The 27,819-nt window shown below is 42.3% G+C and overlaps 1 protein-coding gene and 1 non-coding gene across 8 annotated transcripts in view; both read right to left on the bottom strand.

Annotated features, from left to right (window-relative positions):
• Nucleotides 1-27,819, bottom strand: part of RBKS (ribokinase) — a 70,479-nt gene that overhangs the window by 13,710 nt on the left and 28,950 nt on the right. For 3 of the 7 annotated variants that reach the window (XM_036434894.2, XM_045580576.1, XM_045580577.1), the window contains exons 3-7: nt 27,648-27,711; nt 26,473-26,535; nt 22,776-22,940; nt 15,296-15,387; nt 12,675-12,863 (exon numbers count right to left, since the gene is read on the bottom strand). In XM_036434894.2, the coding sequence (XP_036290787.1) occupies nt 12,675-12,863; nt 15,296-15,387; nt 22,776-22,940; nt 26,473-26,535; nt 27,648-27,711 (573 nt within the window). Of the gene's footprint in view, nt 1-5,889; nt 5,926-9,427; nt 9,570-12,273; nt 12,589-12,674; nt 12,864-15,295; nt 15,388-22,775; nt 22,941-26,472; nt 26,536-27,647; nt 27,712-27,819 lie in introns of those variants that run through there. The other 4 variants (XM_045580574.1, XM_045580575.1, XM_036434897.2 and 1 more) reach the window with 3 other exon arrangements.
• On the bottom strand, nt 1,940-2,075 carry LOC118717858. The gene has a single exon (XR_004987620.1). It is a non-coding gene; the product is annotated as a small nucleolar RNA SNORA21 (small nucleolar RNA).

Here is a 27,819-nt window from a genome sequence, read left to right as displayed (position 1 = left end):
CTTTGCTCTTAGGTCCTGGGCCAGGTCTACACAGTAAAAATGAAGGGAGGAACTGAGCGATTGTTCTGCGACTCTTGCTGCTGAAAGCTGGTGTGGTTGATTCACATGGCCTGTGTGTGCCTTGGCTGGAATTCCTGGTATTCCTGTCCGCACAACTCAAATTCATCCCAAATGGGCTCACTTGCCACCTCATGGGGGGGCGAGCCTGGAGTTACGTGAAGGCACTTCTGTTGGGAGGAAGCCGGTGTCTGTGCACAGGTGGTAGGGCGGCATACGAGAACTTGCATTATGTTGCACGAGTTTCCTAATATTATCGACTTTAGATGCAGGATGAATTTCTGCTCCAAATGCTTCTCTGTTGCATGGATCAGTGATTCCCCAAAGAGGCAGCCAGGACATCCAATGGAAAGGCTCAGAGCAATTACCTGAGCATTGTTTCATTTCATTTTGTGTAAATTACTTCCTGCGCCATCTGCAGAATCACTGATGGTATGAGCTGTTTCTAATGGGAGTAGGTCTTAGCTCTTAGATGAGTTGGGGCTCAAAAAAAAAATAAAATGCTGAGACCCACTGAGACTGGTAGAATGATCTATTTGTTTTCACCATGAAATAGACATCTTACTTAGGCCCCCAATGCCCACTTTTTTTAAAAAAGGAAATGAACTACCATTGTGTCCTCTGAATTCTTAGGAGTTTTTCAACTCACTTCTCAACATCCCGTTACCACCTCAGTAGTCCAGGCCATAATCTATCACCAGATCAGAGCAATAGTCTATGGACACTTCTTCCTGCCGCCAGTATTATGAGCTCCAGAAGGTCTAGCACATACCTAGTAGGGATTTCAGGAGAGGATGGGAGTTAAATAATACTTTGGTTAAGGTTTCTCAGAATTGATGAGAAACACAAATACTGAGATTCAGGAAGAACGAAGTCATTAGCAGTATAAATAAGAATAAATTCAGATCTGGACTCACTGTAGTAAACCTACAGAATGGCAGAGATCAAAAGAAATTCTTACAAAATACTACTACTCTTCTGTTTAAGTATCCTACAAGCTAGGTTCTGATATTGGCTGAATCTTCATAGCCCTCAACTCCTTAAGCAAAAAGGTCATATTGTGTTTGTAATGTTTTATTTATGAAAAAGTACCTGAAGCAAAAATAGCAAAAAGTTAAGAATCAACAAAGCTGGGTGGTGGATCCATGGGTGTGCATGATATTATTCTTTATACTTTCTCAGTATAATCAAAACATTTCATAATTTAAAAAGAAGGAAGGAAGGAAGGCAATCCAATTGGCCTTGGGACTACTGAGGGAAGTCGTAAATGTTAAATCTTTGATGCAGTCTGTTCATTTACAAAGTAATCTACGCAGTTAGATCTCACGTGCTAAAGCAAGGACTAAGTAGGGAAAAACATTTCCCTAACTGGGAACAGAACAGTTATGGGGAAGTCATCTAGCAAATGCAACCATGATCTTTCTTTTCCCAATTTTGGTTTATTTTATTTTATTTTATTACTAGAGGCATTGAAAGGAAATTAATTAGAAGGTGGCCAGCGGGGTGAGACTGGGCTAGATGAGCCAGACATGCCCTGGAGCCAGCCTCCAGCGGTCCCTGGTCCCTCCCTGGCCATTGCACCTGGAGTGGCGCCTGGGCTTGAAGGGCGTCTGTGGAGTGAGCAGGGTCCCTCTGTCAGGTGGGGTCCCTTGGCCTGGCCTGTGGAGATTTGGCTGAAACCAGCAGTCCAACATCCCCCGAGGGATCCTGGAGTGCGAGAGGAACTCTGCAAAGTTGCTGTCGCTTGGCAGCTTCTGTGTTGGGCATCTGCCCCCTAGTGGTCATTGTGTGTCATAGCTACTGGTTAGGTGGTCGAATGGTTGGATGGTCGCTTAGGCTTTTATATATGTAGATTATTTAACCCCCGCCCCAAGGCGGAACACCTTGTCACACCACCAATTGAAGCAAAACAACACAACATACTGCCGCCCCACCCAAAAGTGGTGTTTTTACTTTGTCCTTTCTTGACTGCTCAATGAGTCATTACCAAAAGGCCCAATGAGTGCTTTTAAAAGGGTTCATTTTTATTTTATTTATTTACTTATTTATTTATTTATTTTTTACCAAAGAAGGAAAAGGATATAAAACTTTCAGGTTTTAGAGAATCTTTTAGGGGAGATATCATTCCCCTAATCTCTTGCCCCCCCCCACCTCACCCCCAAATCACACAGCTTTTTCAGGGGTTGTATTATAGTTTAGGACATTTTTCTAGTTTTTAAAGGAATGGGAGTAGGAGGAGGAAAGGTGAGACCAACTAGTCACCTCTTTAAACTGACCCACTATAGCACATTCTACTCACACACATGCACATGTAAACACATGGCATTCATGTCACTAACAGTTTAGTCACATGGAGCATGTCAACACGGATAATACACCACTAATTTACAACACACATACTTTCACACCGAGGACAGACAGATGCTCACGGAGCTATGAACGACACCTGTTTTCCCCATTTCCTGTCCACCTCTATCACCAGTGGGCATTGAGGATAGTGGGCACGGCTCCTGCTCACTAGGCTCTACGATTTGACTCCACATGGTTTTCTCACGTCCTTGTAAGTTCAGGTCGACCCAGGAGATAGTGCCACACAGTGGAACCATGTAGAAGCCCTACAGTAGAGTCCCAGCAGCTCTGCTCCCCAGAGTGTGACTGCAGCGGCCAGTTGCAGCCACGGCTCCTGCCGGGATGTCACACTGACACCCAGGACAGTGAAGGAGGGAGGCGTAGGGGCAGGAGCTGAGAGGAAAAGAAGTCTTAGTCATAGATGGATGAAAATCTGCCACAACCTCATACCACCCCTTCTTACTGGGAGAGGGACTACTTCCTGTCTCTTCACTTAGGTGCTATCTAGGCTCATGGAACACTACATTGAGGTTTAGATGGTGCTGTCTGCTGTGGTTTAGAGTTGTTGTTTCTCTACCTCCTAAATCCACCCCTCTTCTCTTCTTTCAGTTCCCGTCCATACGTGAGCTCCGAGGCAGGGCAGGGATCCCAGGTGTCCTTGGGCGTCATTGAATGTACTGCCCTGGACACGGGCAGATGCATGCCCGGTTCTGGCTGAGGGACAGTACTTTAGGAAAATGGAAAAAACAGCTTCGTGTTTGGCCCTGTTTCAGTTCCTCAAAGTGATGATGGCATTTCTGGTAAGCAGTGACAATTAGATTTTTAGAGCCCTGGGTTTTCAAGTGACCCCATGCAGGATTAAGAACGATAATTAAAATATTTAGTTCTGCCTGATCAGCTAGTAAATGAGGTGCTGTGCTGAGGTGGAAGTAATGCAATAGAGCTCATCTGCCCCCCCCTACCCCCCGGGGCATGACAGGTGCTGTCGTCTTGTCCATCAGTCTCTCTAGCAATTACCTTGTCCCCTGTCCTTTCTTTTTAGTCAGAGAACCTTTTGTCATCTTCATCTTTTCTGGCAGTAGGGTCAGCAGGCTTTGCAGGTAGCTCATCCATTTATTGACATCATTCCTAAGTTTAAGAGGGTTATTTCGGAGCCTCATTGGGGTTTACCGTATTTTTCGGACCATAAGATGCACTTTTTTCCCCCCAGAAGTGGGGGGGAAAAGTCCCTGCGTCTTATGGTCCAAATATAGCCTACACATATACTTTAAAAAAAAAGTTTTTTTACTTGCCCGGCTCTGTGTGGTCTCTGTGTGCTTGCCTGGCTCTAAAATGGTTCTAAATGCTGCTGTTTACTTTACAGGGTTGATTACATGTGTTTATGACTGTGATGTTGGGTTTTAAAGCACATAAAATATTTTAGGACACTATTTGTTTCAGAATCTTTTTTTCTTCATTTCCCTTCTCTAAAAACTGGTGCGTCTTATGGTCCGGAGCGTCTTATGGTCCGAAAAATACGGTACTTTATTTTAGGATGCCAATTCAGAGGTGTCATTTTCCCTCTGTAACATTATTATTATTATTATTATTATTATCATCATCATCATCATCATCTTGGCCTTTCTATGACCGTAGGCAAAACAATCTGATAGGTAGGTTTTTGAAATGGGAAAGTGGGTAATTATTTTGTTTTCAAATCATTAAAAAGAGCATTTTTTTCCTGAGCTTTATTCTTTCCCTTGGCATAAGCAATGTAGAATTTCAGGAATAAGAGGAGTCCTGTGGGTCCTCCAGCCCCTGGAGAACATGGGCTCACAGTGAGGCTGAGGAACTCACACACACTAGTTCACTTTATCAGAGGGAACGAAAACTCCTTCATTATTTCAGGAGGATCTGTTAATATACGCCAAGCATTGTATTAATCATTGGGGTTGCCCCCAGAGAACTTTGAGCTGGACCCTGGGGATGGCTAGGAATTTGCTAGGCAGGGAAGGAGGAGTGTTTTTTTTCTTTCCTTAAACTACAGAGATAGTTTGGAAATGCTAAGAAAAGAGGAATTACCCTTCCCTCAGGCTCTGTAGTTAGCATGTCAGCCCCTAGTGAAAGAAGTTTAATGAAGAGATGATTTGGCCGTACTCTCTAAGAGTGGCACACCTCTCCTCTAGGTTTGGTCATTCAGGGACAAGAACGAATGAGCGTGATCTTTGCCAGACCCTGTGGCATCTGGCCCGGCACGATCCTGCCACACTGCTGTCCACACAGGTCAGCTCCCCGCCCTATGAAGGAAGATGCAGGAGTTGAATGGGATGGGGCCTGGGTTTCCCTCCAGTGAGGTGTTCAGCCAACGTCACAGCCACTCTACGCAATGGTGAGGGATGCAAGCTCCTGGAACATGCTGCCTGGTACTCCCAGGTGATCCAGGGAAAGTGAACAGTCGGACACATAGGGACCTACTAACGAGACATAACACGGACCGAGTGCTTATGTGTGCCAACCACTATTTTTAGGGCTACACATGGGTTAAGTGAGGCTGCATGTATTGCACAAAGCAAGCAATGCCTTTTCCAGATCTGGCAGCTTCTGAAGATCGAATAAATGAAGCAATTATAAAAGCCTCTATCATGACAAGTGACAAGGAAAGTCAGTGCGGGAAGCCCAAATAGGAGAGACTGAAGGCTAGGAGACTGCCACCAAGTCAAGAGGCAGAGTGGTGCGGCAGAGGGTATGGGGGTGTTATAATCGGGTATACCTCAAATCTGGCTCTGCCTACTTTCCAGCTGTATGACTCTGGGCAGGTTATTTATATACCTTTGGGGGCACTGTTTCATCCTCTGTTAAATGGGCACAAACCTCAACTTGCTGGGTTGTTATGACCACGTGAGATAATCAGAGTCCAGCCTAGTGCTGGGCACAGAATAGTGCCTGCTTTTCATTATTAGCTAGAGGGTCCTCATTTCTAAGAGTCTGTAAGAACCAGGACTGTTAGAGGTCGAAGATGCCTCTGAGATCACCCATTCTAGACACATCAAATTTGGGTGCACAACCTGAGCCTCAAGCATACTGAATGCTTGCCCACAGCAGCCTGCTAGTTATGGCTAAATCAGGTTGAGAACTTGGGCCGTCACCTGCCCTTCCCCACTGGGACCGATAATTTCAGTTAAACCACACGCAAAACTCTCAATATTTCACCAAAAGGTGATATAGGTTGATTCGGTTAGTTCACATCAGATTGTTTTCTCCTTGCAGAACAGCTGATTTTTCAGTATTCACTTTAGGTCACTTCGGAAACACATTTACTTGTTTTCTTGGGTATGTTAGTCGGATTGAGCCACCATAACCAAATGCCACAGACTGGGAGGCTTAAACAACAGAAGTTTATTTCTCACAGTTCTGGGGGCTAGAAGTCCAAGGTCAAGGTGCTGGCAAAGCAGCTTTCATTCTGAGGCCCCTTCTCCAGGCCTGCAGGTGAATGAACAGGAACCTACCCCTGACAGCAGCTCAGATGGCTGCAGGCCGGACCTCAGCATGAAGGGAATACAAGGAGAAGTGACCTTGGAAAGCCCCATCAGCCCTAGAGGTCACCACCCTCGTGAGTGCAAACTTAACAGAAATTGTTTCCACTTCTTACTGGTGCAATCTCCACTTTAGAGCTGAATCTCAAGCCCTGAGTTGTCCCTTGGGGGCATCTATGGAGCTAGTGCCTCACCAGCAACTGTGGATACTATAGGACTCAAATATAATAGAAAGAGAGGGAAATAAAGAATAAGTAAGAGAATCTCCCATGCCCTGGTTTTGATTACTCTCTGCTTACTTACTAGTATATACTGTAAATTATGATAATTTATTATAAAGCGAGTGATTCTTGAGAAGGCAGATTTAGACTGTGGGTGAAATTCTTAAAATCAGAGTGTCTCCGTATATTCTAGGGCATAACCATTTACATGTAGAAAAGTGATCATATATAATAAAGAGGTAATATGTAAATTGACCAAATGGTGGAACAACTCGTTGCTATGATGCTCACTGACCATCAGGGGGCAGATGTGCAGTGCAGGAGCTGCCTCTTGCAGAAGCTGGACTCATGGTTGGCAAATGAGTGCAGTGGCAGTGACAGGAGCCTCTCCTGCCTCCGCTGCAGCTGGACATACCCTTGAGGGCTCCCAGACTGTGAGAAGGCTGGGCTGGGCTGGGATGAGGGTTCTCTCCCCTGCTCAGTACACAATATTTGTTTATATATAAGGAATATTACAGAGCCTATAGGCCAAGGATAATTAATGTTACAGCACATTATATTACACTAGCACAATGATCTTAAAATATTACCATGCTTTAATGTGTGTAGCTCTGATTATGAAGTGATTATTCTGTGCAACCGTGAACACAAGATGTCAAAGTCCCCACCCTTCAGGTTGGAAGGACTGGAGTGACATGAGTGCCATGTCATTTTGAGGCTGAGATTCAGACAACATAGAGATGGAAAGAGACACATCTGTCATGTCTTCCAAACTGAGCTGAGGACATCTGCAGCTACTGCCACCATCTCACTCTAGTACACAGGAAACATAAAAATAGAAGTGATGTATCCAACTATTAACACTGAGGCACACTGAGTACAGCAAGCAGTCCGCAGAAGCACCGATGGAGAACGGGAAATGGCTCCTTCGGGGCAGGGCGTCTGTCTCAAGTGGACAGGGGGCCACCCAGATGTTCCCACTGTCCATCCCATCCTGATGGACTTATTTATTTAATGTTTTCCAGCTTTGCTGAGGTATGATTCACGAATAAAAAGTGCCTGGCCGGCACTGCTCAGTGGCTGAGTATCTACCTATGAACCAGGAGGTTGCTGCTTAGATTCCTGGTCAGAGCACAGGCCTGGGTTGTGGTCTCGACCCCAGTAGGGGGTGTGCAGGAGGCAGCGGATCAATGCTTCTCATCGCTGATTTCTCTCTCTCTCTCTCTCTCTCTCTCTCTCTCTCTCTCTCTCTCTCTCTCTCTCACTCTCTCTCTCTCTCTCTCTCTCCCCTCCCCCTTTATCTCTGAAATCAATAAAAATATTTTTAAAAGATTGTATCTATTTAGGCTGCACAACATGATTTTTTAAAAAGTGTGTATAACAAGGGATTAGGAGGAGGGGAAAACCGAAAAGGTTACAAACCCACTGAGAGCAGGTAACACCCTCCTGACGGAAAAGTGAAAGAGCCCATTTGCTCAGAAGAAAATGCCTCCCTGGGAGTTCGCACCTCACCACGTCAATTATCTCCTCTTTTTCAGACTTACGAAGAAGCTGAACAGTTGTGTGTAGAACAGGCAAGAATTTCAATAATGAGCGTGCCGGATGAGAGGACAAAGATAGCATAAAAACAAAGATAGCTGAGGGAGATTCCACACCCAGAAAATAACTACCCTTGTTTCCTGCGTCACCTCTACTCTACTGGGGGATGTTGAGCACCCACCCATTCAGGTAGGTTCAGTAGAGCCATCACATGGACGATTCTTCAGCACAAGAGTACCCATTCTTTAGTGAGGTGCCTCGATGGATTGTTTTGTTACCTTTCTGATCTTTGTTTTCTGAATTGAGATATCATTCACATGCCATAAAAGCTACCCTTTAAAAGTGCACAATTCAGTGGTGTTTAGTGTATCCACAAGATTGTGCAACCATCACCATTCCAGTACATTTTCATCACCCCAAAGAGGAACCCTGTACTCATTAGCATCACTTCCCATTATCCCCTGTCCCCAGATACTGTCAACCGCCATCCTACTTTGTTTCTGTAGATTTACCTATTCTGGATATTTCATGTAAATGGAAGCATATAATATGCGGCCCTTTTTGTCTGGCTTTGATTACTTAGTATAGTCATGGATGTTCCTCTGTGCTATAGCATGCATCAGTATTCCTTTCTATGGCTGAATAACATTCTATTATATGTATCGAAGGGGTTCAGAATAGACCTCCCCAAGATGTGCCTCTTTGGCAGGCATAGCCAAAGACAATCAAGACTTTGTGGGCTCATGAGAAAGTTTTACTCTTCTTTAAAGAATTTAAATTTGGTGCCTTGCCCACAAAAAGAGTTATTACCCAAAAAAACTTTGGTATTTGGACAAGCATATAATTACTGAACATATTGCTCTTTTTATCCTCCTGCGAATGGCCTTCCTCCCCTCTGAAGCCCCTAAGGTGCCCCCTCATTCTTAGCTTGTGTGTACCTCTGTCTCAGAACCTCTCATGTATGTGGGGCTCTCTGACTCATGTATGTGGGGTTCCCATACATATGTAATTAATTTTGGTTATTTTCTCTTGTTACTCTGTCTCATGTTGATTTAATTATTAAACCAGCCAGGAGAACCTAGAAGGGTAAAAGAAATTTTCTGACTCCCCCACAGTATATTCCACAATTTGTTTATTCATTCATCTGTTGATGAACATTTGGGCTGTTTCCAGGCTTGGGCAGTTATGAATAACGCTGCTATGAATGTTCGTGTATAAGTTCTTATGTGGGCATATGTTTTCATTTCTCTTGGGTAGATAGCTAGGAGTAGAATTGCTGGGTCAAATTGCAACTAACACTAAGTTTAACTTCTTGAAACTTTTCTTCCATAGCGGCCACACCGTTTTACATTCCTACCAGCATTGCTCGAGGGTTCCAATTTCTCCACAGACTAGTCAGCACTTGTTATTATCTATTTTTGATTATAGTCATCCCAGTGGGTATGACACGGTATCTCATTGTGTTTTGTCACTTAAAAAGAATCAGAGCCATCCATATATACAATTTAAAAAGATAAGACTTAAAGTATAAATGTTCCATCTTTCTCCACAACCATTTTCACTAGGCAAATACTTTAAATTCTTTTAGCGGTTTCTTCTGGTGTTAATCTTCTATTTCTGGTAATGTGCATTATACCGCTATTTTGAAAACCAGTTTTAGATATTATCTCTTGAATTCTAACTATGAAAGATGAGCATTTAGTTCTCTTATAATCACCCATGTGCACATAAACACACACTCACTTTTTCTTTCAATCTTCACAATATGATTATAATATCCATTTTTAGTTAAATCAATAATTGGAACTTATACTGTTAAGACTATGAATTAATATCATATTGTAAACTAAGATTTGCTTAATCATACTTTTCCCCTTAGACTCCAGATGACCTAGAGGAAAAAATGAAAAATTTCCTCAGTTTTCTACATAGTAACTTACTAGTTCATCCTCAAATTCTGGGCATATTCAAATATATGGATATTTCACTATTTCTTTCTTTTCCTTTTTTTTTCTTTTTCTTTTCCGAGAGACATTGCTCCGAGGGCCCACATCTGGACTGAATGGCTCTGAGCTCGCTGCACAGCAGCTTCCTGGAACTTTCCTTCACTATCCTTGTCTGCACTCCTCTCCTATGGTGCATTGCCTGTTTCTAGATCCCATATCTTTCACTCTTAGTTTATAAGAGCTTGTCTTCCAGTAGCTTCTTCATTCCTCTGTTTCTGTTTTACTGCATCTTTTGTGTTAGACATTTTCTAGTGTACCATTTCGACTTTCTTATTTATTTTAGTGTGTTTTTATTTTTTTAGTTCTTGTCCTAGCGAATGCATTGGTGATTCCAATTAACACCTTGACTTAAAATAATCCAGTTATTACTAAACTAGAGGCCCAGTGCACAGATTTGTGCACTGGTGGGGTCCCTAGGCCTGACCAGTGCCCTCTTGCAATCCAGAACCCCCTTGGGGGATGTTGGACTGCTGGTTTCGGCCCAATCCCTACAGGCCAGGCTGAGGGAACCCACCAGTGTACGAATCATGCACTGGGCCTCTAGTATGCATATAAGCTCTTTGTTTAATCTCTTCCCGCCCTCTCCTCTGCCCCCTTCCCTCTGAGATTCATCAGTCTGTTCCATGTTTCCATGCCTGTGCATTGAGCCTCTGCCCCCTGGTGGTCAGTGGGTGTCATAGCTACTGGTTGAATGGTTCCTTAGGCTTTTTATATATATAAAGATACCAACCTAATTCTGATAGCATACAGAGTTGTTTATGGATGCTTTCACGCTACCAAGGCATAAAAGTTGTGTAGTTGAGACAGAGCACATGTATGTGCCTGTGAAACCTCTAACTTTACTATCCGGCCCTTTATAGGAAAGACTTGTTGATCCTGATCCAGTGCCCTGACCTTCCTGACCCCATTTTCTATCTCCTGCCTCCAAGCATTAAGCAATCTGTTTCTCCTCCGAACTTTCCCTGAGTGTCACCTTTGAACTCTCCCTGTATTTCAACTTTGAACTCTCACTGTTTCACCTTTCCAAAGCCTAAAAATTAACTGGGAACGCTAAGAAACCAAATGCAAGGGCACAAAACAAGGCGAAAACTTCCCTCATGCCCATCACTGTATTTAAGATGTTCAAAGTTGTCGTCTGTCGTGATCTATGCAATCCCATCCTTCAACAGGAAGTTACTCTGAGGGTTATTACTATTGATTTGAATCTGAACATTTCCCAGGTGGTTTCTTCGTCATTCAAGCAGTGCACTTCCATATGAGTGTTCTGTGGTAGCCAGCATCCACTTCCTATCCTCTGGTTTTTGTTTGACCAGCATCCACTTCCTATCCTCTGATAAGAGTTCTTTGATTTTTATGTGACACCAGAGGTGGGGATGTGATGGTGGGTGCAGTGTGGGCAGGAAGCTTCCAGGGGCCCTCACTGGAGGGGGCCAGCCTGAGCTCAAAGCCCACCGCCAGGCGAGCAGAGCTGACAGGAGAGAGCGAGCGAGTGCCATGACTCGGGTTAGCCTCTGCATTCTGCCATACCCTTGAACTTCCTAATTCTGTGCACCCAGTACATCCCCTTTTCTGTGTAGGCCCCTCTGAGCTGTGCTTCTGGTGCTGGTGAGCAAAAGGAGTCCTGACTGACACGGACTCCACTGCTGGGGGCCTACAGAGGGCCAGCGTCTTCCAGGGACCCTTCATCTCATGCTTAGCAAGAGAGGGAAAGACACTCCTGCTTTAGCTCAGGACTGGGGATAGTTGTAGTCTGTTGCAGGATCAGTTTCAGAACTAATAAGAAACCTTCCCTGTCTGTCCTGACAAAACAGGAAAAAAAGCTAATGGATTCACAAGTGATTTCACAGGAAGAGAAGACAGTGCCACGTACAATCTGTCAAATGCCCGATGGAGCACATTTAATAAGACAATGACAAGTAGCTTCATGTTCTAAAAGCATGCCTTGCACTTACTAGTTTTCAAAGCATGTTCGTATCTAAAACTTCCATCAGATCCTCTTAGGCTTCTTTTTTCATAAATGACCCATATTTTAAATGCTTTTTCAAGTATAAAAACCAAAACATGTTTTGTGAATAATTACACAGCAGTGTCTTATAAATAAAAATTCTACCCATTTTCTTCTTCCTCTTGTTTCATGTTCCTGACATGTGCTTACTTTTCTAGCCAGCTCTTCTGAATTCTAGGCCATAAAGAGAACCTTTATATTTCCCCAGCTTTAGAGGAACCCTGAGCCTTTTTTCTGACTTGTTTCTTTTCATCCCTGCCCTGTAGCTAGCCGTGACTTGTCCACCTACCCCACTTGTCCTTACCATAGCGCCTTGCACACGAAGTGTAGGGGAGTCCCCACAGGCCTATTGTTGAACCCTCAGCTCTGTTACTTCCCCGCATTATGGTCCTGAGCACATTTCTAAATCTGTGCAACGAGGAGAATGGCCATACCTACCTCATATAATTCTTGCAGAGATTACATGAGATGTATGCAAAAGAGACACAGAAGCACATGGTACGTGATGGCTGTTACTACTTATTGGCCGAAAGAATGAGCTCTGCTGGCCAGTGCTCCTTGCTGTCTCATCCCACATGAAGCTTGTAAGACCATTAGATTCATTGTCTAAAATCTAAGCCCCTGATGGCACAGACTGTCATGCTCATCACTGTAGCCCTGGCGTCTAATTGTGCTGGCATAGAATAGGTATTCAATAAGTACTTCTTGAAAACATAAATGAATATAGGTAATACAGGTATAATTTTACTGGCATTCCAATTTTGTGGATGAGAAAAGTGAGGCTCAGAGAGCTTAAGTGACTTGTAGAAAGTTCTGTAGTTGGTTAGAAAGGCATTAGGATAAGGTTCTCCTGCCTGGTTGTTTTTCTTTTCTACCATATCACCTACTGGAGCCGTTACCTTATGATACAGATAGTGCAGTGCAGTATGTTAGTAACTAAATGTGTCTTCAGGGGCCAAAAAGGATTCTGAAAGCCAGAGCCTACCGTGGTATCCACAGCCTTGACCTTCTCCGTGGGAATGTACTTTGGAACAGGCTCTGTCTGAGAGAGGAACACACACCCCGCAGCGCCCAAGGTGACGATCACCACGCGGCAGCCCCTTCCCAGGAGCACCAGTGCGGCCTTCTTCGCGTCCGCGGGGCTGCTGACCGCCAGGCCGGTGAGAATCTCTGCCTGGAATACACAAGTGAAAGGAGACAGCGGTGAGGAAAGTAGACTGGGCCCACTTTCACATGAGATTTGTTTTCCTAGAATCTGTCTCCCTTATTTTGCATAACAACCACTACAGTGGGGAATTTTGATAGACTCTGGCTCAGAAAAATAAATATAAATAGCAAAATGTTAAACAACAGTTTAGGACCTAAACTTTAGGTGAAGAGTATATGAGTATTCACTGTATCAAAGCTCTATCAGCTTTTCTGTGTGTATGTACAATACTTTTCACAATAAAGAGGTAGGGGAATAGAGAATCCTAAAAATCAAAGTAAGGAAAGGGGGAGGGAGAAAAGGACATAAAACATACCTGCAAATTTCACAGGTAAGGATGTAATTCCTTAGACCTCTCTTGGGCCACGTGCCTTTCTCATCTGACTAGTGACAGCCTTTCATGCTTTGCAGTACCCATTTCTTTGTTTTTGCTGGAGGAGATGGAGGCAGAGTGGAGAGGCACCGCTGTGCAGCAGAAAAAGCAATGCGGGTCTCCACTACTTTCTGGCTCTGACCGTTCCCAGTCATGCAGGATTTATAAAAGGAGGGGCTTTATAAATTGATCAATACTTCTCTCTGAATATAAAAGGTCTCTGGCTAAAGTTGGTGTGAAGGGCTGAGCCCTGAAATTCCTCATCCCCCAGGCACCCTTCCAGCATCTCTAAATAGGTGGTTGAAAAATCACGGGATTATATGATGCGTTTTGACTCAGTTTATAACCAAACTCTGTCTTTCCATATTACAATCTAACCAGGTACTACCTCTTCCTAAGGAGGGTTCTGTCCCTTCCGCTGGTGCTCCTGTTATGCCATCTTTTTTCAATAGACCCTTTCAGTCTGACTCAGTTATGCTTTGAGGCTACTTTCTTTTTTGTTTATATAAGGTTTTCACTGATCTTCACCTCTCCCTCTCTCCCTCTGCCTTTCTCTCACCCCGCCTCCACCCCCATCTTGAAACCCAGCTTCTCTATTGTGAGGAAGCCCAGGCCATAGGGAGAAGCCATGTACGCGTGTTGCGGCCAAGAGCCAGCATCAGACTATAAGCATGTGAGTGAAGGAGGCTTCAGATGATTCCTGCTCTCAGCCTTTGAGTCTCCCAGGCCCCACTGTGGAGGAAAGGCAAGCCGTGTGCCAATTCCTGATGCATAGAATCCATGAGGGACAATAAATAATCACTGTTGTTGTAAACTTCTAAATTTTGGAGTAATTTATTATGCTGCAATAGATAACTATACACAGAGACAGCCGTTCCTCACAGGACTAATAATTTCATAGAGAAGACATACGTGTTAGTAATTCGAGCTGTGATTAGTGTTAGAAGAACACAGCTCTCTGTAAGTATCTAACAGGCGAATCAAAGGCAGTTTGGCCGTTGAGGGAAATGTAACCTCTTATTGTGCAATGGCCACTATCTCCCACAATTCCTTTTACTTAGTACAACGCCCGGCTGTGGTGGTTGCTCAAAAATATTGCGTTGTGTATTGCGGTTGTTAAAATTAGTTCCCTGTAGTCTTCTTTCTTGTTTACTTGATATTCTAAGAATTAGCAAAAAGGCAAATCCTAGAAACCTCATTCAGCCTTCAAACCAAATGGAAAATATAATTTATTAGTTACTAACTTTGTCTCTCTGCATGTTGCATTGTATGCTAAGTCCTGCCTCCCAATGGTGGTAGAGAGCTCTAGTCTACAACTATTTAACTATGAAAGGTAGAAATATTAAAATTATTTTCCTAAAATGCTTTAGAATGAGTGGCAAAATGTGAATATATTGATAGATATTTATTGCAGATCTATAAGTTATGACCCTCAGCTGTACTGAGAGGGTGCTCCCCTAATGGAATGGCCCCAAGGTCTTCCCATGGCATCGATGGAAACCTGGCTGTCCACCAGTGCAGTCACAGGATGTTCACAATAGAATGCAACAAACGCACCAGGGGTTACCTGTTGTTAGGGTTGCTAGACACCAGTTAAGTTTGAATTTCAGATAAACAACAAATCATTTTAAAGTGCAAGTACACTTCATATATTACTTGTTGCTTCTCTGAAACTCAAACTTAACGGGGCATCCTATATTTTTATTTGCTAAATCAGGCAACTCTAATACTAATTAGTCCACAGAATATGGAATTAACAAGGAAGACAAAACACTAATAGTGTGAGGACAGCTGAGGTTTGATCAGTGTCAGATTATGGAGATGTCTCAGAGACTTCTCCCCTACCCCACCTCATCCTACAGGACTCACTGATTTCCTTTCTTCTCACCCATCACTGAAAAGGCTGTTTTCACTGGGACCAATTCACATGCGATCAAATTGATGTGGTTAGTCCTGCTTTTCTGCTTCATTCACTAGCACGAAAGTCTTTGGTTTCTCCTGGAATGCGCACACTGTCTATCCTTACCTCTGTTTCATTGCAGCAGAATACGTCTGAGAGGGTGTAGAAGCGGGGGTCCAGGTCAGCAGTGGCGGGAGCTGGGTTGAACAATGTTTTCACTACAAAGGAGCGGAAGAGGGGTTCAGTGGTTATCGTTTTAATGTGCCGCATTTACAGACGCTCTATAAGGGAAATCCCCAACTACAACCATTTCCTCTTTAGATGAAAAAGCAAGCTAGTTATAAGGAACCTCAGTCCCCATCATAGCCTAGTACATACTCTTTATTTCCATTTGCTCTACTTTAAAAAATTTTATTTTTCAAAAATATATTTTTTATTGTTGATAATGTTATAGATAATTTCCATTTCCCCCCTTCCCCCCTCCCTTTCAGCACCTCTCCCCTTCCCTTTCCCCTCTAGGTCTTCACTACCCTATTGCCCATGTCCATGGGCTCTATATATATGTATGTAACTTCTTTGGTTTGCTAGTATCTCTTTTGCTCTATTTTTCACTTTACAACACTTCAGTGTCAAGGGTAAGCATCAATGTTTACAATCGAGGTGATTACAAAGTTATGACAAAGGGCGACAGGAGGATTAGAGAGGATTTTAAACGTGGCGTGAAAGGACATGCACATGAACATTCAGGCTGGTGAACATTTTTGTGGGTTCAGTTAAACACTCAGTTGCAAGTCTAGTTCATAAATCCATTTTCCAGGAAAGAAAAAAAGAGATGATAGAAAAGAAACAATGAAAAGCTGGGAATTTTCCTGGTGAGACTAGTAAGTAGGAAGCTTATGTACATATGTATATTTTGGACACCTATGTACGTCTTCCAAATATATCAGAATTATTCATGCAAACACACACACTTACACAAAAGCTTACATTCCTGTGAGCAATCTAAGAACAAAGGAAACGGGGAAAGGAGAAAGTCAACCAGAGGCTGGGAGCTAGCTCAGGCTGGGAGACTACAGGAGGAGGATGAATGGGAATGGCACAGCTCTTAGATATTCCAGAGGAGGAAAGCGAGCCTCAGAGAGATGAGGTCACAGCCTCGGGTCATCACTGGGCCTTGAGTAAACTGGATCCCTACCAGGCTCCTCCAGCTTTACCTCCAGGGTTTGATCATCTCTAAAATAGTTGCCTCTCTAGGCCAGAACTGTCCATAGCAACACAGCCCCCAATTACAATTCTCTATTATCTATCTATCTATCTATCTATCTATCATCATTTATCTTTAAATTCATTTTTGTTGTTGAAAGTATTAAAGATGCCTCTCTTTCCCCCCCATTGACGTCCTCTATCCCACTCCTACCTCATTTTATAACAGCATTTGGTGTGGAACTTTGTATTTTTTGAAAGTCTTTAGAAATTATACCCAAAGGAAGCTCCTCCCTTGCCAAATACTCTCTTGCCCACCAGATTACCTGGCCAGATTGGTTGGCCTTCTTTTCCTCTACCATGTCCACTGACTTTTTGGTTTAGTAACCCCAATTTACCATGGACCCATACACTAAAATCCTCCGAGACTCCTCCAGAACAATGGTTCACACACGTGGCTGCACGTCAGCATCACTAGGAGAGCTTAATAAATGCATAACTTCTGGGCTCCATCTCAAAGCCACTGAGTCAGAATCTTTTGGGATTGGCTCAGGAGATGTGCACAGGGACAGGTTCTCCAAGTGGCTCTTCTGTAGCTGTCTTGGCACCAATCCATTCCCCATTCTTGGGGAGATGCTTATCAGCACACAGCTAAAGGAAACTGTTAGCCACTTCTGCGTGGTGAGGCTAGAGTCTGCTTCTGCACCTTCCTTGCTCTTAACATTTTGGTTCAGTCCGTGGACCTTGTCCAGTATCTTCAGCATAATGCTATTCCCACACTTTCATTACTTTAGAATGTCCACCCCTGGGGAATTCTATAGCATATTTTTGGCTGCTCTGGGTTATTCTGTAGCTTAAATTAGAAATGGATATAAAAGTCCTGTGTAAACTGTGAAGTGTGCAAATGTAAGGGATTATTACTGTTATTATATTGTCCTTTACGCACAGCCCGACACCCCCGCCTGTCCACCCATCTCTTCTGCCTTCTGTTGGGGTTTTAGCCTGGCAACAATCTCTCTCATTGGTTTTCCTGCTTTTGTGAGGTTTTAGCAATGCCAATTATGCATAAAGACACTCATTGCCCAGGGTTCTAACACACCCATTTACTTTTTCCAGATTTTAGAACAAATATATTGTTCCCTATTTTCCTTAAGCATTACGTTGAGCCACCATTGCTCACCTATATGATCCTCAAATCTGCACGCAGCAGCATTTGAGCACAGGTTAGAGCAAACTACCAATATGGAACAACAGGGGAAAGCCATTCTTATAAAAGTTCCATTTTATCTCAAAAGATCCCTGATCCAGAAATTCCTTTTCTAACTCTCTCCTATGGAAACACACAGGCATCCACTGCAGTGAAGTTCATTCAGCTCTGTTTGTAACAGAAAAACAAAAGAAACCCAAGTATCCAGCAGAGAGGATTGGCTAAAAAAAATTATGACATATGTATCCAATGAAATGCTCTGCTGCTGTTAAAAAGAATGAAGCAGGTCTCTGGTTTGTCACAGAAAGATTTCTATACTTTATAAGTGAAGAAGGCAGTTTGGTAATAAATTCGAGTATGATACCCCTCTTTATTTTTGACAAAACAAATAAAATATAACTATATGTGTATTTATATTCATACACTTACGCAGATGAGAAAAAAAGTCTTGAGAGATTACTTATTAAACTAATGCGTGATTAATTACAAAAGGCTAATGGGGAAAAAATCTGACCAGATTACCCACTGTATGCCATGCAAACACATCATTCTTAAAACAAATAATATCTTACATAAAAAATAGGTACACTGTGAGTGAAACGATATCACGTCTGGGTTTGGCTTCAAGATAGTCCAAGGTTGCAATGGGGTGGAGAGTTAGGGTATAGATGAAACAAGATTGGTCAAGTGCTGATAACTGTTGAAGCTAAATGATAGTATATGTAGATTTACCATATTCTCTATATATCTGTATATATTTAAAATTTCCCACAAAACAAATTTAAAAAATTACATTGGCTTTTAAGCAATAATTGTAGGAGTAAGGAATTCTATAATTTAATTTGACTACAAATCTACCTAATAAAAGAGTAACATGCTAATTGACCATACCTTTGTGATGCCCACCAGCCAATCAGGAGTGAGTATGCAAATTAGCCCAACAAAGATGGCAATTTAATTTGCATATGCAGGTGCCCCAAGTGGCTAGAGGTGGGGCAGGATGCTTGTGTCATTGCCATGGTGATGACACAGGCGTTCTGCACACCCCCCCCCCCCCCCCCCCCAGTTGCTCCAGGCCTCTGGGCAGTGTGGGAAGGCAGAAAAGTGGCTCCAGAGTGAAGGCGTTGGTGGCAGCCAGGGGAAGGAAAGCCCATTTTTGCGTGAATCTTTGTGCTTCAGGCATCTAGTATAGTATAAAAATCAATCCAATCTTATTTGGTTTTATTTTACTAAGGGAAAATATTCTTACCAATATTAACTGGCTATATAGACTTAGAGTCTGCTAGTAACTAAATTGAGGGAAAAAGCAAAAATGCCATTAAAAAAAGGCCTCTCTTTAGTTCATGCTACCATAAATAAGCATCATCATGCTTCACCATGATGAAAAAAAAGAAGAAGATATACTAGATCAAAGTTTTTAAGAGACAAGATGGAAAAAACCCCTATGTCATCTTGGAACCATGCCAAATGGAGAACACAGGATGTCCGGTGGAGAAACAGGGCTGCAGAGGTGACTGATGGCGCACACCAGTAATTATTACTCATTACAGCGTCAGAGGGACTAAAACCCCGGTTGTCCTAACAGCATGTCAGTCAGTGGCTGCCACAAGAACGTCAGTGAGGAACTGGGAGGCCTAGGGAGGAAGCTGCGTAGGGGCCAAGACAGGAACATGAGGCAGAAGCTCTTCATGATGTCACCTCGGAGGGTGGCGGCTGGGCAGTGGGGAAGGCCCTCATAACTAGCTCGGAGAAGGAGAGGAAGACAGGCACCCTACGCAGGCAGACCGTGGGAAGCTGAAGAACCCCAGACACTGGCTTGACAGCCTCTCACTGGAGGAGGACTTGTCTGGGACTTGAGCAGCAAAAACACTCACGGGGTGGGCCACATGCTAGACTGTGTTACTGTGTAAGTCCAGGTAGCCAGCCAAGGAGTTCTCTTTGCCGAACGGGAAAGGATTAAAGTGGCATGAAGAGATATTTTGTGTCCCGCCTAGAATTTAATCTTGGCGATTTTACAATCTCAGTTATTTACAATTGTTCCTGTAATGTCTCATTTGCTTTGAAATGGATATAAAGGCCAGAACCAACATGCACAATTTCATCACCAGCAACTGCAGCACCAGCTCCGGTGTGCGGCCACCTCACAGTACGGTGGCCTGGAGAGGACGGGGCTCCAGAGGGCGACCACTGCATATTTTAGGGTGGAAGTGCTGTCTCTTGAAAATCACTGCTTTCTTTTTGGTCAAGATAGCAAGAGAGTCCTGGGAGTCTACAAAGATGGAGGGGCCTTCTTCCTCTGTATTTTGTTGTTGCTAATCTTCACCTGAGGACATTTCCCCCTTGATTTTTAGAGAGAGTGGAAGAGAGCGGGAGAGACCCAGAGAGAAAAGCATGGATGTGAGAGAGACAGATCTGTTGTCTCCCACATGCTCCCTGACCAGGGCCAAGGATGGAGCCTGCGACAGAGGTACCTGTCCCTGGCCAGAATTGAACCTGCGACCCCTTCAGTCCACGGGTGGATGCTCTATCCACTGAGCCAAACTGGCTAGGGCTTCCTCTGTATGTTAACAGCTGATGTGCAATCTAGTTATACCGTGTGTTGAATTCAAACTCCATTACTAGTTAAGTAGTACAGATAAGCACTGTGATAAACTCACAGATGATGATGGCTGTGCCATCTCTCTTGTGAATGGAATAATGCTGATTAGCACATACGTAGTTTCATGGGGCAATGGGGAGGACAGTCAGCACTCACCACAGATCTTTAAGCTTTGCTGCTTCTCTGCGATCAGTCCACCCACACATCGCCACGTTAAAGACCTGTGAGAGCTCTCAGCCTTGTCCTCATTTCACAGAAGAAACAGAGGCCCAGAACAAGGAACTGACGGACTTCCTGATGTTCCCCATTTGCGATGTGATTGATTCTGAATCCAAAGCCATGCTTCATGACTCCCAAACCAGTGCTCCTTCTGGACAGAGGACGTGTGCATGTGTGTGCATGTGTGTATGTAATGGGGAGGGTGGGGACACATTGCTGAAAACACTCTAGCGTCCCTTGTCTGTGACTTGAGGCTGGAGAAGACGGGTAGTGTTAGAATTCACAGATTTTACTTTTCTAGAGATACACTTCATAAAGGCTCAGCTGCTAGAATCAAGGGGATTGTGAAGTTCCTGTAAACTGTGGTCTAGGACACAGAACTTGGGTCCTGGAGTCCGGAGTCCTGGCTTCTACACTGACTAAAAGTATGACCTTGGCTGAGCAAAGTACTTAACTTCCCCAAGTCTCAATCTTCAGTCTGGGAGAATAATACCTGCCATATCTTTGACATAAGGTTTTTCTGAGGATGAATTTTACAAAAGCATTTTATAAGCTCTCAAGTACATACAAATGCAAGGTTTACTACTTCCAGTATTATTATATCAGATAATGCACAATCAATACTTAGGCATGTTAGCAAAATGTGAAGCAGGCTACGTGGTCTTTGGCTCACCACTACCTATCCCCCTTTCTGGTCCTGTAGCTCCTCAGCTGGAAGAACTGCCTGGCAGGCGATGGAGGAAGCATTCCGGACCCCACCCAAAAGGCCCCAGGTCAGGCTGCCTGCTCATCTGGATAACGCCCGCCTCACCCGTGGAAGTTTGGATCCTCTGCTGGGGGTGCCCTACCCGTCTCTCCTCCACAAGCTGGGTAGACAATAGAAAACTTGGTTAGGTAGTAGGAAAGAGAGAGAAGAGACACGAGAATATGCTCCGATCTGTACCAGGAAAGAGAGGAGCGTGAGTGAAGTGGCACGCTGTGTCTGCATCCCCCGAGGCAGTGAGTGCCGTGCAGCGAAGGCTCAGCACAGCCTCACACTGGATCTGGGGCCTGGGGAAAGGTAACAGAGTGGCTTCTGGCTCAGAATTCTTCCTGGCAGCTTCGAGTTCATTAAAAACACATTATATGTCAGTGAGACTTCGCCATGGCATGTTGTTTTGCCATAAGAAAAATTTGTTAAATCAGGTCAAACATTTAAAAATGTTTGAGGGAAATCACACACACGCACACACACACACACACACACACAAACACACACTGTTCTTTTTTTTTTTTTTATTGTAACTTGATAAGAAAGCTTTATCTGGAAAAACCAATGTGGTTCTTCTTAACATATACAGAACTATTACCATATATGAAGAAGAAGCATTGTCTAAGAGTGGCTAGTTTTTATTTATTTATTTATTTATTTTTACCAAATGGTGCTGATCAGGCTATTGTCCAAATTTTAATTGAAAGAGAGAAGAAAATTTAGATTTACTGAACTCACTACTTTTATTCCATTCTTAGAACAATTCTGTAGGGGAATATTTTTATTTATATATATTTTTATTTTTGGGTAGTATTTTTATATGCACTTAACAGACAAGGCTCAGCAAAATCTGGTAATTCTGCAAAGACCACAAAGCTCATAAAGATAAAATATAGGCTTCTAATTCATCTCCCTTCTGGTCAATAAGAAAAAAAGCAACAAACAGAAGGAAACTATCTGGATTTCTAAAAGTCTGTTACTTGCTGGGGGTAAGAGAGGAGGCCTGGGTGGGAGAGCAGATGAACCAAGATTAGCTAAGGGTTGATAATTGTCAAAGCTGGATGATGGGTATCATTATACAATTCTGCCTGCTTTTGCATTCTCAAAAATTTCCAAAATCAAAGATCAAACAGAAGAGCTGCTTAAAGGATGTTGACAAATAGCAAATATTACATATAAATAACCTGTAGTTGTTTATAGCAAAGATGGTACAGTTTTACAAAAGGAGGAAGCCGCTAACCTTTAATTCCTAGAGAAGTTTATCAAGATGCACCTGGGCAGTGGTTACACATGACATGCAGCTTACCCTCTGCTTCTCAGAATGGGAATCGGTCCACTCCCTGAACTGTATCTTGGACAGGGAGCTGCTTCAGAGATTCTGGTTACTACCTGTATTATTTCTGCTAACTAGACTGAAGATTTATATTGTGGGATATATCAGAAATGTTACATTACTTTTACACTATTTGTAAGGTTTTCTAATGTTAGCAAGAATCAGAAGAAGACAGTGAATCCTACAGATGGGAAAATTTTACTTAAGAACAGTATTGCTTTGCTTAAAAGGTTAACTTTAATTAAGGCAGAGATAAAAGCTTTTATAGACAGAATGACAAGCAGGTAAAATTACCTCCACTGCTGCGGGCCATTGTTAGGGCTTCCAAAGAAGTCGCTGGAGTTACTTCTAGCTGGCAGATCATGACTTTGGCGCTGCTAATGGCATTGGCTGCTTCTCTCAGGTCATCAGTATTCAACAGTAAATTGGCTCCAGCCACTATCACGATGATATTCTGGCCTGCAAAGAATTTCTATATCAATATTACGTTAAAACAAGGGAAAGCCAAGCAGTGATACTCCGCAGTGTTACAGTCACTCTTACAAAGTCATTACATGAAAGGTGTTGTATTAATTTTAACATTTGTAGGCCATTCAGGTTAATTTTCAAATTCCTAATGTATTTTACAATATTTATGTAACATGATTCAAATTCTAATCATTTTGAGCAAAATCTAAAAATGACTTCCTTTATCAGTATTCTTATATACAGACTATTAGCTGAGAAATGATATATAACATACATCAAATTTTCTTTTATGGGAAATGGCTGGTAGAATGTATATGGTAAAGAGACTTTAAAAAAAATATATATATTTATTTTTTTTTTATGGAGAGGAAGGGAGAAGGATAGAGAGTTAGAAACATCGATGAGAGAGAAACATCGATCAGCTGCCTCCTGCACACCTCCTATTGGGGATGTGCCCGCAACCAAGGTATCATACATGCCCCTGACTGGAATCGAACCTGGGACCCTTCAGTCCACAGGCCGATGCTCTATCCACTGAGCTAAACCAGTTAGGGCTGTGGTAAAGAGTCTTAATCCTGCCATAGTCAGTTTGGCTCAATAGATAAGAGTATCGGCCGAGGACTAAAGGGCCCCAGGTTTGACTCTGTTCAAGGGCATGTACCTTGGTTGCAGGCTCGATCCCCAGCCCCGGTCAGGGCATGTGTGGGAGGCAACCAATGGATGTGTCTCTTTCATGTCAATGCTTCTCTCTCTGTGTCTCTTCCCCTCCCTTCCACTCTCTCTAAAAATCAATGGAAAAATATCCTCTGGTGAGGATACACAACAGTAACAACAACAACAAAAGATTCTTAATCCTAAATAACAGTGTCCTAATGATGAGTATGAATAGGAAGAAATTTGCCTAATGCTACTACTTGTAATACTTTAAACAATAAAATAAAATTAAAAAAATACTAATGCTCCGTAAACACAAATCTCGGTACTGGAAAAATTCAAAGTACCCACACACCGAAAGACAGTAAGTTTGAGGTGGATCCTATGGTATTCTGAAAAGTGATTTTTAAATCAAACCACATTCTACAATATTTAGCAGATGAAAAATTGCACTAAATGACTTAAGGTAGAGAGAAGGATATTTTGGCCTAGACTGTACCAGATCAAATAGCAGCAAGACTAAGGAATCTTATACAGGGTGGGGCAAAAGTAGGGTTAAAGTTGTCAGTATGTGGAACAGAGTTTATTCTTGTGTTATTATTTATTAGGTATTGTATTGTTTAAGCTGACTTTTGTCCTACCCTGAATACCCATCACTTGGATCCATTCTCTACAAACCCCCCTAAAGGCGGGAGGTGAGGTGGTCCATTTCATTGTCTGGTGAACTCTCAAGAGCTGTGCTGCCCAATATGATGGTCAGAAGCACAAGCCACATGTGGCTACTGAGCGCTTGGAATGCATTAGTTCAAATTGAGATTCGCTTTAATTGTATTCAATACAACACACAGAAGATTTCAAGGGCTGACAAAGGTAAAATACCTAATTAATTTTTAGGAACTTTTTGATTTCATGTTGAAAGGATAATGTTTTGGATATATTGGGTTAAGGGAACATATTAGGATGAGTTTTACCTGCTTCTGTTTACTTTTTTAAATGTGGCTAATGGAAAACTTAAAATTGCGTATGTAGCTTACATTGTGTTTCTGTTGGACAGCATTGACCTAGTGGGATGAATTGCAGGAACATTTTTCTGGTGCCGCAGGCTGCTCTTGTATAGACATGACCTAACGTTACCTCTGAACACAGAACACATGCTAGCCTATCATCTTACCACAGATGTGTTTGTTGGCCACAAGGAGGGTTTAATAAAGTGGGGATGGGCTCCGCGTAAACCCAATCTCAGTACTGGAAAAATTCAAAGTACCCACACACTGAAAGACAGCGTACCTCCTTCCCTTTCTCCTCAGTGACCTCACTCCTGCTAGAGTCAGCTGCTGCCTCTGTGTTGCTGACTCCTGAATCTGCATTTCTGGTCTGGCCGTGGCTGATGAGCAACAAGCCCAAGACCCCGCTGTATGGTGGGCACTGCCACGTGGCTAGCTCATCCATGCCTCAACTTTAACTTGTAAAAACGAAATCTTTTGCTTGACCTTGCTACTCACTCCTTTAAAGAAGCTGCTCTGAGTATTTGGATTAGCTCTTCTACTACCACCTATACTCTTAAAATTTTTTTTTTTTATTATTGATTTAAGAGAGGAAGGGAGAGGGAGAGAAAGATTGAAACATCAGTGATGAGAGAAAATCATTGATTAGCTGCCTGCTGCATGCCTCCAAATGGGGATCAAGCCAGCGACTCCGGCATGTGTCCCGACTGGAAATTGAGCTGTGATCTCCTGGTTCCTAGGTTGACGTTCAACCATGTCACGCCATGCCAGCTGGGCACCACCTATACTCTACAGACAGACAAAGTCTGCCATAATAGACACTTGATACAAAATATTAAATTACATCTTTGCACAAAAATGCAGTATTTTGTACCCAGAAAAGGAAGAAACATAACTCAAAGATATCCCTAGAACACAAAAAAAGAGGTGTAAGACAGGGAATGAACTGCTGTTGGCAGCAGTAATCACTTAGGAGGTGGCTTAAAGCAATGAACACAGACTATTGTTAGAAGGAAAACTTTTATTGACTGTCTTTAAGCGGGACACTGCAACTCTGGGATCACTAAAGGTGACAATATCATGAGGAACGATCTTGTGAAACTGTGTTATAAATTAAAAACATATTGTGACAAACCCTAAGCTAACACAAAGCATGCTGACTGCCCATAATGCTCTAGGTTCTGTCGTAAGTGCCCCATAAAATGCTTGGCCATTCTGTATATTCTGATTTTTAAAATTGTATGGTGGTGTTTTTATACTAAAAATAGTTGGCAGAAATCCTAAAAACTTTACTTGAGGGCAAAGGGAAATTACTCTTTTCAAAGACAAATGTCTCGCTATTGCCAAGCCTATGACAGAGACAGTTGTATATATAGAATTTTGAGATTTGATTGCTGTTTAAAGAGCAGGCAAAATTGAACACTAACGACATGTTAGAAGTAATTAGTTCATGCCATTTGCACAGTAAATATTCTATAAATATGATTCATCAACTTTCTTTTGCACCTATCTATTTACATTTATTTACCTGGTATAACTGAAATGACAGATGAATACTTACTGCTTTTAGAGACAAATGTCAATTCTGAGTTCACATGAAGGGTAATGGGGTGTTACAGGATATAAAGATTATTTTGAGGCAACTTTAATGCTTTATATGTATTGGATGGACATTTTATATTTGAACGAACAGCCTGGGATGTATAAGTAAGGGAAATATTTATGTTTAGGCTGGAAAGAGCATGCTGTACACCTGGTAGGTATGGTAAGAGAGCTATAAGATTAGGATAAAAACGGATATTTCTGTTCTAGTTCAGGAAATGCACTGTTTTATGAAATGATACTTCAATATGCAAAACACATACCTTCTTTATTGACAATTATAGAAGCAGTTCCTGTAGCAGCATCTTTAGTTTGATATGTAAATTCTAAAGGAAAAAAAATTACAATCACATATACACAGCCCAGCTTGGATAATTTATTTTAACAATTTCAATGTACCATTAATCCTCAGAAAACTTTTTAACTTTTTTAACCATCTGGAATGATAAAAAAGAAATAAGTAATTAGTGCTAATTTATTCTCATCACCTATACAATGAGGAAAATACAAGTTTTTATACTTAGTTGTACTATTTTTTTTTTTTTACATTATTAACATCCAACAAACCACCCACTTCCAATTCCCCCAAATTATTCATAGTTGTATACATATGCATTTTCCTGTATTACCATATTTCTTTAGTGAAAGAAATGACAAAGTTGAGTGAAAGACTAAAGGTCAAACCTATAAAATCAACCTGTTTGTTTTTCTTCATTCTCATAAGCTTTGCATCTCATCAAGAATTATGGCCTGGCATGTAAATGGTGATGTTGACCAGCCAGTCTTTGGCAGCAGCAAAGAGCCTTGAACTGGGACCAAAGACCTGCATTCTGGTCCTGGCTGTAGCTCCAACTAGCTGTGCTCTTGGACGAATTCATAACCTCTCTAGCCTTTGTTGTTCTCTTTTATGAAACAACTAGAGGCCCAATGCACGAAATTCGTGCAAGAGTAGTCCTTCCTTCCCCTGGCTGCCTGCACCGGCTTCTCTCTGGCACCCGGGACCCGGGCTTCCCTCATAGCCCTGGCTTCATCAGGAAGGTGGTCCAGAAGAATGACTGGTCTAATTAGAATATTATGCTTTTATTATTATGAATAGTATCAGATCTCAATGATTTCTAAGATTGTTTCCAGCTATGATACTTAATGATTTTTCTTAAAATATCTTTTGTGAATGTAGCACCTGTTTTATCTCATCACGTGCTTTTGAAACATTTCCACGAACTGAAGATTTGTAACCTGTTGTCTTAGTCCCATCTGGAGGAATGAACATGGAAGAATTAACCATAGGCTGTTTAAGCAAGACTAGACAAAGCTATGCATACAAATTCCCTGGCCACCAGGGGAGGATCTAATAATTCTATTCTATATTCAGCTTTTCTTATAATCAGATCACACAAGAAAGTTATAAAAACCAATCTTAAAAAAGATTAAATTTTACCTGTAGAAATATCATTCTGCTTAAAGTTTTCTATGTAATCATTGCCAAAAGAATCTTTGCCAACCTGTACCAAAGAGATAATGAACATTAGATCTTTTGCATTTAGTAAAATGCTACAATGTAGTTTTTAGAATACTTAGCATTTTGAAAGGGCATATCTGCACAGTGCTTT

Source organism: Pipistrellus kuhlii, unplaced genomic scaffold (genome assembly GCF_014108245.1).
Source record: "Pipistrellus kuhlii isolate mPipKuh1 unplaced genomic scaffold, mPipKuh1.p scaffold_m20_p_13, whole genome shotgun sequence".
Classification (NCBI taxonomy): Eukaryota; Metazoa; Chordata; class Mammalia; order Chiroptera; family Vespertilionidae; genus Pipistrellus; species Pipistrellus kuhlii.
This window is presented reverse-complemented; position numbering and strand designations above follow the sequence as displayed.